The following is a 12,115-nucleotide window of genomic DNA, read 5'->3' as shown; positions in this document are numbered from 1 at the left end:
TTAAATACGCCCATCCGCTCACGTCACGTGACCAGGGGCGCGCGCCACGGACCTATGGAAATAAGGCGCGCGCCCAGTAAGACGCTTGTTCCTGTTGTTTTGGTACGGGGTCACATGTCCGTCGACGTCACATCTTTGTAGTTGTGCGCAGCCATTTTGAGGAAGGATTTTCAACGACGAGCCTTTGCCATTATTATCTGCGCCGAAGACTCGAAAACAAACCAAAAACATTTGGCAAAATTGTTAAATATGGGCCCACCGGAAGACGAATTACTCCACATGTCGACGGATAGAACGGAGGACCTCCGCTGGATTGTCAATTTATCTTGACATGGCATGCGGGACGGTTTGTGGTCGTGACGACTGAAGAAAAGAACCAGCCGGAGAACAAGCGGAGAGACACCTCCAAACTTTAGGCGTTGACCGAGTCTCGACCGCTCTCATTGTTCGACGTTCACCGTCTGGTTATAGCTTCGCTGTTTGAGTCCGTTTTAGAGGTCGGTGCCTAGACATGGTATAGGTCGAAATATATCGAAAATGCTGACCATACGAAAAAACAGTTAGGCACCCGACCGTGCGTGTCTCTGGTCCCGCAGAGCAGACTGTCTGAGTGAACCTAGCAGAAAATGTAAAACACTTCGACATGATGACTGTACGCCAACCATCCCTGGGCCTCAGTTATGCCAAACAGTCAAAAGATAAGATGTAGGTAATTGGTTGTTTCACTACTAGTTAGTGTTTAAGTGTGAGCCTAGATTAGCGTGCTAGCTTAGGTTAGCTAGTTTGCTAACATACCGTACACCGTCATCATGACTATCGACAGTGCAAGGAGAACAGCGGGCCGTGAGCCACATGAATGGCATTAAAACTTCCCAGGAAATGTCAAGTGGCGTCGTAGTTGTCGATGTGAGTTGGTGCCAACGTTTTGTGGCATCTACGTTTATCTGCCATGGTTGTCTGCACTTCAAAACCGTATGTAAACACGTTCATAGCGCTGAATCCTAGTCATTACTGAACCAATAGACAAACCAACAGTCATGAATGAGAGCCTTTGAAATGTCCCCAGCAATACTATACGTGTCTGCTTGTTTGGGTAGTCTTCCATTTTACTAGCAAAGTATACAAGGTTAGGGTTTTGATAGAAGCCCCCCTTTTATTGATGCAACCTCTAAAGAGACACATTTGAGTTTCTTTATTAAATTTACTTCCGTGCCAACAAATTGCTGACTAGAAGCCTTATGCTCTTATGGAAAAGTAATGTCTTAAATATAAATTTCGTATCGACCACTAGGGATATGTAGTCGTATCTGATTACTATTCACGTCCTAAACATTGGCCCTTTAAAAAAATGAAAACGACCGTCTGATAAAAAAGAATTATATTATTTATTTGCTCGAATTTTCATTTGGTGTCAGTTTTTTTTCCTTAGGTGATAGTGGAAAAAAACAGTTTATGGTTGTTTCTTGACGGGGTAGTTAACAAAATCTATCAAGACCTATTGTAGGACTTAAAAGCTAGGAGTAAACCGAAATTATTCAATAAAAGCGAAGACTACCATCCAAACCTCACAATGGGGGACCCAACCTCGAGAAGGAATCAAACAAGGAATCGACTACGTGCTCAGCTGCGAAAGAAACGAGAATCTCTGGCTGATCAGTTTGACTTCAAGATCTATATCGCCTTCGTATTCAAAGACAAGGTTGGTTCATTGTTATTAAAGGACATCATCTTTTAGGTTTCTTTAAATGTGCCATCCAAATTTTCCGATTGGGTCAAATCACTTCTAATATTAATCACTGGATAATTTTTTTTTCCCCGACAGAAAAAGAAGTCTGCACTTTTTGAGGTGGCAGAAGTGGTGCCAGTGATGACAAACAACTATGAAGAAAACATCCTCAGGGGTGTGCGGGATTCCAGCTACTCCCTCGAAAGCTCTATAGAACTCCTGCAAAAGGACGTTGTGCAGTTGCATGCCCCCAGATACCAGTCAATGCGCAGGGTAAGAACAAAAACAAACGTGCATTTGCAATCCTTTAGGACCTTAAAGCAATGGTTCTCAACTTCTCTAGCCTATGCCCCCACATATGGCTTAAGTCATTAACTCATAGCCAATAAGTTCATATATACTGATGCAAGGAAATTACTCTTCTCAGATATTACTTCATGACCAGGTTCTGTTTTCATGCCATTTGAGGCCAAACTAACCTCGCTCCTATCTTTTTTGCAGACTATCTGTATGTTTGTATGTATAAATAGTATTGCATACATTTTGGTCAGGATGAATTTGTTTGAATAAGCGCTTTTTCTCTTGTGTACTTAGGATGTGATAGGTTGCACACAGGAGATGGATTTCATCCTTTGGCCACGCCATGACATTGAGAAGATCGTCTGTCTGCTGTTCTCCAGATGGAAAGGGGCGGAGGACGAGCCCTTCAGGCCTGTTCAGGTTCGATTACAGATGACCTCACGTAGCCTGTTTTGCTGAAGTTGTATGACAATCGGACTACAGATTGTGTTGTTTGTCAGGACCAGAAGCCTTCATCCTTGCACATTGGATGATTAAGACATGGCAACCTAGGAAATATAATCTTCATAAAACTCGGTTGTGGAGATAGACACTGGTGGAATTGATTAGAACTTGATGTTGATGTGCTAAGCAGATGTATTTTTAATCATAGCCACTTGGGATTCAACTCAAGTCTCACATGACCACTAACTGCTCCTAATTAGCGGATAATGACTTTTAGTAATTTCATAACCGTTACTTTATCTTTGTATTTGTGAGCGGCTGTCATTCATGGTAGTGTTCAACAGTTCTTTGCTATGGACAAAGTGTTTAGAAATGCATAATATAAGTAATTTGATAATCGTAGCGTATTTCGTTTTTTTGCTTTCCAGGACGACTTCCTCTTAAAGTGTATTTTGCTTTTGATCTATTTATATATTTATGGTTTTCAGGCCAAGTTTGAGTTTCATCATGGCGACTATGAAAAGCAGTTCTTGCATGCTGTGGGCCGTAAGGACAAGGCTGGGATGGTTATGAACAACCCCAATCAGTCTGTATTTCTCTTCATGGATAGACAGCACCTGCAGGTAATTCAGCCAATTGGGAACAGCTGGGGATTTTGATAAGCCATCTGTAGAGGTAATTAAATGCATGTTATACCGCATCTCAATCTCAACCATATATTTTGATCTCTGCAGACTCCTAAAACCAAGGCAACTGTTTTCAAGTTGTGCAGCCTCTGCCTATACTTGCCCCAGGACCAGCTGACCAGCTGGGGTGTTGGAGAGATAGAGGACCACCTCCGCCCATACATGCCTGACTAAGGCCTGCCTCCTTCACCAAGCCACAAAGGGAAGGCACCCCCAACCTCCTCTCCCTCTGACTGAAGCAGTTGACCTAGTCACCTCCACTGTCCTCCATCCAATAGAAATGAACTTGTGCTTGGATCCCCTTTTTTTTCTTTTGGTTTATGTTATGTTACCCATGTGGTCCCCTCTCCATGACCCGAAGCTGACTCAGTTCCCATCGTTTGGTTATGCTCTGCTCACCCTCCCCGGTGCTCCACTCTCCCACCCCTATTTTTGGATTGCTCTTCCTCACTTTGTTCCTGTCTGCCTCCTCCATAACCTCCCCACTTAAGCATCTGGTTTTGTTTATTAAACCTGCACAAACATTCATTTTGTTACTTTATTTTTTTTCAATAGATTTTTTTTTCTGACTGTTTGGTCATTCACTCGGAGCCACGCTGTCAATGACACCTGTCACTGAAGGAACTCTTATGTTGCATCACAACAGGAACAAACAGGTTTTCATGGTGGATGCGTTTGTGATCTTTGCTGTCATAAAAGGATTGTGAAAGAGTGTATTGTAAGGGAAGGGGGTCAAAGATTTCTAGAACTACTTCAATCTGTTTGACTGGATGGGCGTAAATAGGCGTTTTAACTCGTAGATGCAAAGATAACGAGAAACATTTGTCAATTTGTACGTTTGGCTTCACTTCTCATTTTACGCCTGCCTTAGATTGTTTATGCTGGACATTTTGTCATTTCTTTCCTCGGAAACAGGCTAACCATTGCCTTGGGTAGAAGGTCTTGAGTAACTTTGAAGGTCATACAAACCAAAGTTCGAAGATACTTTTTAGCCGCTGACTGACTCCATGCAAGCTGTTAATTTACTATCCATTCAACCTACTTAACTCATGTTATCTTTTTTTGTGTTGGCAGGGATAACTGTTGGGGGGGGGGGGGGGGAATAAAACACTGAGAAGCTAATGTTTAAAAATGTAGTGTACCTAACAAAAAGCAGATCTGATTTTTCTTTAATGTGGGATTGAATAGGATAATTTGCTGCATTATTTTTGGATTAACCTTGTTTAAATTGGGAAGCATATGATAATGGTTTTGTTTGCTAATTCAGTGTGTTCAGTAGAAGGGTTGAGGGGCTTTTCTTTTCAGTTTATCCTGTAATGATTCTCAAATCAATATTGCTGAGCATATCCCAATACAATGCAAATTCTGAATAATTATGGTCTGTTTTTATTGCATGTACACACATTTGTGAAGTGGTCCAGTGTTAATTGTAGAAAATTAGTGAAAGTCGAGGGAAACGGGAACAATTTCAGCACGACATAATTGCATTACAATACATTCATAACTGAAAACCATTTGCCCAAAGAAAATCAACGATTTACAGAGCCCAATTAAGGACAAAGGTTACCTCTGAAAGTCACCAACATATTGTTGAGGCATTATATTTGAGTAATACGGTGGATTAACAGGAATACATTTTAACTGTTCCCAAGGTGCTTTGTATGTCTTCCCTGCGCAATGACTTTGCCAGTAGACTTGTTGATAAGGTCCACACTGGCAAATGCCAAGGTCTTCCCTTGTTTCAGAACTTGAGCAGTGATCAGCACATCCTCTCCAATCTTGGCAGCATTCATGTACCTGTTTACGAAATGTTTAAATACAGTATCAACCTGAAGTCCAAGTCAGTTATAAATGTCTTTATATATAATCAGATATATAGATATTTCTTACGTTATATTCATGTCAACACTGACTCCTGGTGACCCGCGTTCACTGTACATGATGGCTGTGGTAGAGATGATATCCACTAACGTCGCTGTCAGTCCTCCATGAAGTGTGCCTCCACGGTTAGTATGCTCCTCCTCTACCTTCATCTCACACACTACTTTACCAGGGCTCGCCGACAAAACGTTAACCTATGGACGGAGAGAATACATATGCCATAATTCAACTTTGACAAACGAACACTGGCATGAAGTGTGCAGCATCCACGATTCCACATGCAGAGTTGCACGAATACACTTACCTTACTTATGACTCTGTCGAAACCTGGGGTGTCTGCTATTGATTTCATTATTTGTTTGAGCGAATTTAAGGTTAAAGAAGCCATGACACCTTCCTGGTCAATGTGACACTTGATTCGAATGTTTTTATCTGCGGGTTTGTGTTGGCCAACAAGTGCCGATGTTAAAACTAGACAAACGTAAGGTTCCTATCACATTTGTTATTTTCAAATGTGTTTAGCGATATAATTGAACGTTTAAAAATATGTGAATATCCCAAAAATACAGTTAATCAACCATTTATTTATGTATTCGTATTTATTATCGCAGTCGTTTCCCAACTACAGTGGGCCGTTTCAGACACTAATATACCCGGATGCATTTAGGTGGAACACATGCCACTTGTCAAAACGAAAAATCCCACCAGTGCTCTGCTCCTGGAATGGATGAAAAACTTCGCCTTTGTGATGAGTTTGCTAAAATTACAGACAGTGATAGCACTGTAGCTCGATGCTACCTGGCTGAAAACGAATGGGAGATGGAGGTGCAGTATATTTAAACTGTGACTGGGTTATTTTTCTACGGAGCTATCTTATAACGTTAGCCTAAACTCATTGTTGCATGTACATACCTTGTACTAGATTACGTATTTATCACAGCATGTTGTGTGTGTACGCAAATTATACAACAGACAACCGTTTAAATACAGATACACCGATGTGACCTAACGCTCTGCATGTTTCACTCCGGATCCAGAAAGCTCTGAACTCCTTCTTCGAAACCAATATGGAGAAAGTGTTTGAAATAGAAGATTCGCCAGTGAAAGTTAAAGGCCGAGCGGTCAAGAGGAAGACAACTGCACACAGTTCACCGGGGGGCTGGTAGGTCAAGTTCAGGTTGAACCCATGTTCCTGGTTTTAGCATCGAGAAGTTCATGATTAACGTCGTAATTAACGTCAACGTATGTGTTTACGAATGTCTTCAGTATAGACCTGACTACGGATGAGCCAGGATGTTCATCAAGTCCTGCCGATGCGGGCAAAACCACCGACGCCACAGAAGAGGAGAATAAGCTGTCACTGGTCTCTTGGAATGTGGATGGGCTGGACACAGATAACCTGCAAGACCGTGCAAGAGGCCTCTGCTCCTACCTAGTCTTGTGCGTCTTTTTTTTTTTTTTTAATTAATATATATATATAAAAACTCCTCCTCTATGTGGTCTTTGCATGTTGCTTTGGGGGAACAGGCAAAGCCAGTCTCAGAACATAACTACGTAGTTGCATAGGGCCATCTCTCTGTCACGTTTTAGGAGTAGGAGGACAATGGCTCTATTTAAAAGTTATTTTGTTTGTTTATTGTCCGGGTTAATATCATCTTCTGTATCCATAGATACACTCCTGATGTGGTATTTCTCCAGGAACTCATTCCTCCCTACGTCGAATACTTGAAGAAGCGAGCCGTAAGCTACACACTCATTGAAGGTAGGTACAAGTCGTGCTCTTGTAAAACAGAAGAAACGTTGCAGTATCATCCCATAACCCTGTTTGCTTCTGCTTCTCTGCTGCTAACCAGGTGGGGAGGAGGGCTATTTCACTGGGATGATGCTGAAGAAGAGTCGTGTCAAGCTGCTGGGGTCTCAGATAGTTCCCTACACCACCACCCAGATGATGAGGAATCTGCTCTTGGTTCAGGTCGCTTAAGTTCCCTGACGGGACGTTTCACACCTTGATGCGAGTGCAATTCATCCCGATATCCTCACCCTCCTGTGTGCATGGTGCAGACTGGGAATATTCATATTCATATTCATATTCATAGTCAATGAATACTTGAAGATGTGTGAGCAAGATCGTATGAACATGTATAGTACCTCATTCTTCCGCTTTAGTCCAATTGTTCTCAACCTTATTTGGTATGTGACCCCATTTTGAGGTCTGCAAAACACTAGGGATGTCCAAGCAATTAGAAGTGCATTGTGCTGCACATGTGGGTACTAACTCGTATAATGCTTGAGGTTATGAATCCGTATGCAGCTTTGTTTGTATACACAGGGTCTTTACAGAACACAGAACTGAGTCTGGCTCCTCCTCTGTCTCCAGGTGACGTTCCAGGGCCAGGAGCTGAGCCTCATGACCTCCCACCTGGAGAGCTGCAAGGCCCAGGCTGGGGAGCGCATGAAGCAGCTGAAGCTGATCATGCAGAAGATAAGTGAGGCGCCCAACGACGTCACCGTCCTCTTCGGGGGGGACACGAACCTGCGAGACGCAGAGGTCAGTGTAGTGTCTCTCGGCCACCAATGAAATTGTGTTTTGTTGTTGTTGTTGTTGACGTCGTCGTCTCCGCAGTCACTTTTATTCAGAGTGCCCTGCAGTGGTTTGGGATACATGTGAGGCAGTTAGGATGGATTTAAGTATGTCTTTAGGTATACCTCAGCTTCATCCAGCTCTCATCGTGAAAGCCTACTCACCTGAGTCATACCTGTGTTGGAGGGGGATGTGTGGCCTATGAGAGGGGTCCTTCAGCTGACCTTACCACATCAGTGGTGTCAAATATCAGATTCTAAATACCTATTGTCTGATCGCCGACAATCTCAAATCTGGGTGAACAGGGAATGTACAATTTCCCTTTGTATTTTTTTTGACCAATCACGTGCCAGGCGGCAGGAATTTCAGGCGTCTCAGTACCCCAACGGAGGAGTACTGAAGACGAGGGCAAAACGAGTACGGCTCAGTCCGGGTCACACCCACTTTTGGCGGAGGAAACGCAATCCGTACCGCACCTTTGCGAACCGAACCGTACCGCATCCTGCAGTGGAAACGCGCCATATGTCCCCTTATGAAAGCATTATCTACCCACACAAATTCCTTTCCTTTGGTAGAATATCTCTGTATAGAAACAGGAAACAAGCCGTAAATCCAACCCTTGCAGGGCTGGTTTCCGGCCCAGGTGCTGTGCCGTCTCCCCCCAGAAGGTCTGCTATAACAAAGTATGACTGATGGCTCCACAATTACCGCATCAGTAATATAACTATATGTATGCCTTGGCGAATGACTGAAATAATAGTAAGGCACAATAGCTAGGGAAGCTCAGCCACTAGCCGCTATCCTTGCCAGCTCACCCGTCCCCCTTTATAACCCAAGAGGAGAAATCCTTTATTCATCCCAGATGGTAAGTTTCTGTAAACCTGCTAGTTTCAGCTCCCCTTTTTAAACACACATCGTTCCCCATCCCAGGTGGCAAAGGTGGGCCTGTCCAGCGGCGTGATGGACGTGTGGGAGAAGCTGGGCAGGCAGGAGCACTGCCGCTACACCTGGGACACCAAGGCCAACAGCAACAAGAAGGTGCCCTACGTCAGCCGCTGCCGCTTCGACCGCGTCTACCTGCGTCCGGCCAGCAGGGAGGGCGTGCCGCGCCTGCTGCCCGACCACATGGCCCTGCTGGGGCTGGAGAAGCTGGACTGCGGCCGCTACACGTCCGACCACTGGGGAGTCTACTGCAGCTTCTCCGCCGCTGTTTAGCCACAGATTAAATCCCCCCCCCCCCAAAAAATAAGTCATGGCTCAAGGTTCTTGGTTGATTCCTTTTTTTGTTAATCATGAAAAAAAATCTGGACTCCTTTGTTGACGATTACTGCTTTCTCTGTGAAAGCTCATGCTCTGGCCTTATCTGAGGTTCACATTTCCTGGCATGGATTGACTACGGTCTGACTTCGCTTTTTTAGCTCTTTCTTGGTCGATTTGCATTTTTTTTAAGAATTATTGTTGCTTGATTGCTTTCACTACTGCACTCGTAATAGGTTTATTGAAATGCATTGATAATAATAATAATAATAACTAAATAAAACGTTTTATGTTAAACTCAAACATCTTTTTTGTTTTCTTTAGCGACAACATCGGTGTTAGGCAGTCTTTTTCCCAGATAACACTGCAGTGTCATCACCAACATCCGGTTCGTGACAATCATAAAACTATAAATACAGAGGCTTTCATCAGTGGGCCATAGGCTCAATCCCTATTGTGTTACCTCATTTGAATCGATACATTGAATGTCATTGAAACCACTTTGGCTAAAAACAATTTATTTGTGTTACAATTTGGTTTTTGTGTTGGAAATGGGGCTGAAATGCAAGTTTTTGTTACACTGGATGACGAAGTTTGAGGCACAAATGAGTAGGCTATGTATATGAACGTGTGACTATAAATTACACGAAGAAAAATAGTATTACAATTTGAAGTGTAGTGCTGTGAATTGACCACTAGAGGGAGGCTTATTTTCATTGTGCTTTGGCTCATTTGTGCCGAGTCTGCAGAACTATTATCTCCAGTTTGGTAGTCGGGAGAATCTGACAATACAAGGTGATTCATTTTACGAGTCAATTCATGAACCACCAAACACTCATTCAGGCTTCAATCTGTTTACAGTCCTGTTCATTTTACCCTATTTGACCTGACTAAGATCTCTCAGCCTTAAATAAGATTATTGGTAAGTCAAATTAAGTGTATTGACAAAGTGTATTAATTGATAAAACCATTTTAGCGTTGACATTTTCCAATATTTCTTTCAATTTGTATTGAATTATTGTTGATAAATATGATTTTATTGTCTACCAGAAATACATTAAAAGATACAATGTTAAAATATCAGAATACACTTGAGTGGTTATCCAATACCTTTGAGCCTTTAAGGATCCCTGTTTGATCAAACCTGCGCATGGCTTCTATTCATCTTAACCATGCCTCTAGGCAGACTGCTGGAGTCAGGCTCCGGTTCAGGTTCAAACCCCTCCACTGCCAGTCAACTCTGCATGGAAACCGGACCCCCAAATATGCTTCAACTGTCTAGGGACCGGTCCGGGACAACTGTGTGACACACAGGTGGACGGATATTTGTCAAAAGAAGTTCACCCCTGAGACAGGAACTGAGTTGAAGACTAGTTAGAATAAAAATCGGACCGAGCAGAACCGCATGAATTATTACAGGAGTTATAAACGGTTTATTTTGTAAATAAAACTTTATATTCCATCAAAGTTATGTCTCAGACATGAAACAAAATTATGGATTGCATTAGGGAGCATGTTAATACTGTATAAGCTGTGTGTCACATGGCCTTCTCCACACCTTGCCTATTTCTCTGTGATGTAACCAACGGACCTTTGCACAGAACACAGATGTGATGTGTTCTTCCCCCTCCCCGGCCGCTCTGCCCGCCCGCCCGGGTTTAAACATTAACAAGAACGCGCTCTTCACACGGAGCCTCTGAATGTACATGTTGTTGCTTGGCTACTGGGCGCCTTCAGGGCCCTCTGTAGAACCATTTAGCCATTCAGAACACACCTTTTAACATCAGAGCAATAACCGTTAGTTGGATGTTATTTAAGAACATGTTTAATAATAATAATAGTTAATTTATTTTTATAATGCAGCTTATTTGTACAGCCTTTTTAATAGCAACGTTTGAAAGAAAAGGCCCAGGAAAGAAAATGAGTGAATGACTGAAAGCAAGGTATATCAATAGGGGTTGTGCATCCTTATTACTTTAAAAATCAATTTCGTTTTTGACTAATATGCCCTTCATCCTATCACACAAGGTTAAAGGGCATTCTTATGCAGTCTCTGTTTATTAACCCCATTATCAAATGCATCACTCTAATGAACCGAGCCAGAGAAGTAAGAGGAATCACGCAGACGTTGTGACGTGTTGTTCCAGCAAGACATTCGATGCAATCAACAGATAGCCACTAAGAAGGACCAGAGAGTGTTCAACACAGCCTTCCCTTAATTAACAATGGCCTTTTGAGAGGACCAACTTTGTCAGGAGAGAGAGTCTCAACTGAGTCGTCGCCACCAGGTCCAAAGTAGCTCTCAGATGGCCCCAGATGGAGGCAACAGCTGGGACCAGCGGAGCCAAGACAGCAGTCACATGGTTCACGGGACAGCCTTTTGCCAGAGGACTCTCTGAGAGAAATTCATGAAGAGAATGCATTTAATAATTTCACGGATGGAAACAGCAACATTACTTTGCCATTTATTTACTTTATTTTCTTCTTCTTCTTCCTTCAAAATGAAAAAAAAAAGCACAGAACGCAGACCTCACCATGAACGCCATCACTATGGACGGCATCATCATTATGAGCTATTTTATCCTCATCATTATCCTCATCATTAGGAGGAGAGGATGGACCCCTGCACCAACAAGGGGGGGGGGGGGGGGGTCAACAGATCGAGCCAACAGAAGCAATGTCTTGTCCATTTGTGTTTTAATCCAATTGCGTTTGATTGATGTGGCTGAGATCTTGCACTGAATCGCCGTCTCTGTGGTGGTGGGGTAGACGCGAGGAGCAGAGCGCCCAGGGGGGTGAGTGTGTTCGCGTGTGTGTGCGTGTGTGAGGTCAGGGCTACATGGGCCGAGGGATGTTTGCATGCAGTGTAGAAAAAAAAGGCGGCTGACCTTTGTCTCCCAGCCACAACAACCACAGAGGACGCCGAGGTCAGCATTTCCCCTCCACACTCAGTCCCCTAAAAACGCAATCCCAATCAAATGCCCAAGTCAAAGACGCACCTCCCCCCCGTCGCACCCCACCCAACAGAGACCCCCTGGTGACGTCCCTTGTTGTGGCTGTCATCACCAGCGCCGCATGCTCACAGGCCGGCCCAGGCCTCCCGCGTCCCCTCAGCTGATAGCCTGTCACCGGTGGGGCAAGGGCAAAGTGGAAGCAGAGGTGGTGGTGGTGGCGGCGGCGGCGGAGCAGCCCTACATCACAGCCTTCACACGTCCATCAGTGGCTGCTCTCTGAAATCAC

The 12,115-nt window shown here is 43.7% G+C and overlaps 3 protein-coding genes across 3 annotated transcripts; 2 read left to right on the top strand and 1 right to left on the bottom strand.

Moving 5' to 3' along the window:
* The first annotated feature begins 92 nt into the window (after positions 1-92).
* Positions 93-5,242, top strand: c22h6orf62 (chromosome 22 C6orf62 homolog). The gene is made up of 5 exons (XM_056582097.1): positions 93-1,699; positions 1,823-1,999; positions 2,321-2,446; positions 2,959-3,093; positions 3,205-5,242. The coding sequence occupies exons 1-5, from the start codon at positions 1,571-1,573 to the stop codon at positions 3,328-3,330; spliced, it is 693 nt and encodes a 230-aa protein (XP_056438072.1). The 5' UTR covers positions 93-1,570; the 3' UTR covers positions 3,331-5,242.
* acot13 (acyl-CoA thioesterase 13) lies at positions 4,482-5,492 on the bottom strand. Its single transcript, XM_056582100.1, has 3 exons — positions 5,342-5,492; positions 5,047-5,231; positions 4,482-4,953 (listed from the first exon to the last, which is right to left on the bottom strand). The coding sequence occupies exons 1-3, from the start codon at positions 5,423-5,425 to the stop codon at positions 4,794-4,796; spliced, it is 429 nt and encodes a 142-aa protein (XP_056438075.1). The 5' UTR covers positions 5,426-5,492; the 3' UTR covers positions 4,482-4,793.
* A 205-nt stretch (positions 5,493-5,697) lies between these two features.
* On the top strand, positions 5,698-9,954 carry tdp2b (tyrosyl-DNA phosphodiesterase 2b). Its single transcript, XM_056582096.1, has 7 exons — positions 5,698-5,862; positions 6,075-6,199; positions 6,304-6,477; positions 6,708-6,799; positions 6,891-7,009; positions 7,415-7,585; positions 8,549-9,954. Exons 1-7 carry the CDS (start codon positions 5,761-5,763, stop codon positions 8,831-8,833), a joined length of 1,068 nt encoding a protein of 355 aa, XP_056438071.1. The 5' UTR covers positions 5,698-5,760; the 3' UTR covers positions 8,834-9,954.
* Positions 9,955-12,115: the final 2,161 nt, after the last annotated feature.

Source organism: Gadus chalcogrammus, chromosome 22 (genome assembly GCF_026213295.1).
Source record: "Gadus chalcogrammus isolate NIFS_2021 chromosome 22, NIFS_Gcha_1.0, whole genome shotgun sequence".
Lineage (NCBI taxonomy): Eukaryota > Metazoa > Chordata > Actinopteri > Gadiformes > Gadidae > Gadus > Gadus chalcogrammus.
This window is presented reverse-complemented; position numbering and strand designations above follow the sequence as displayed.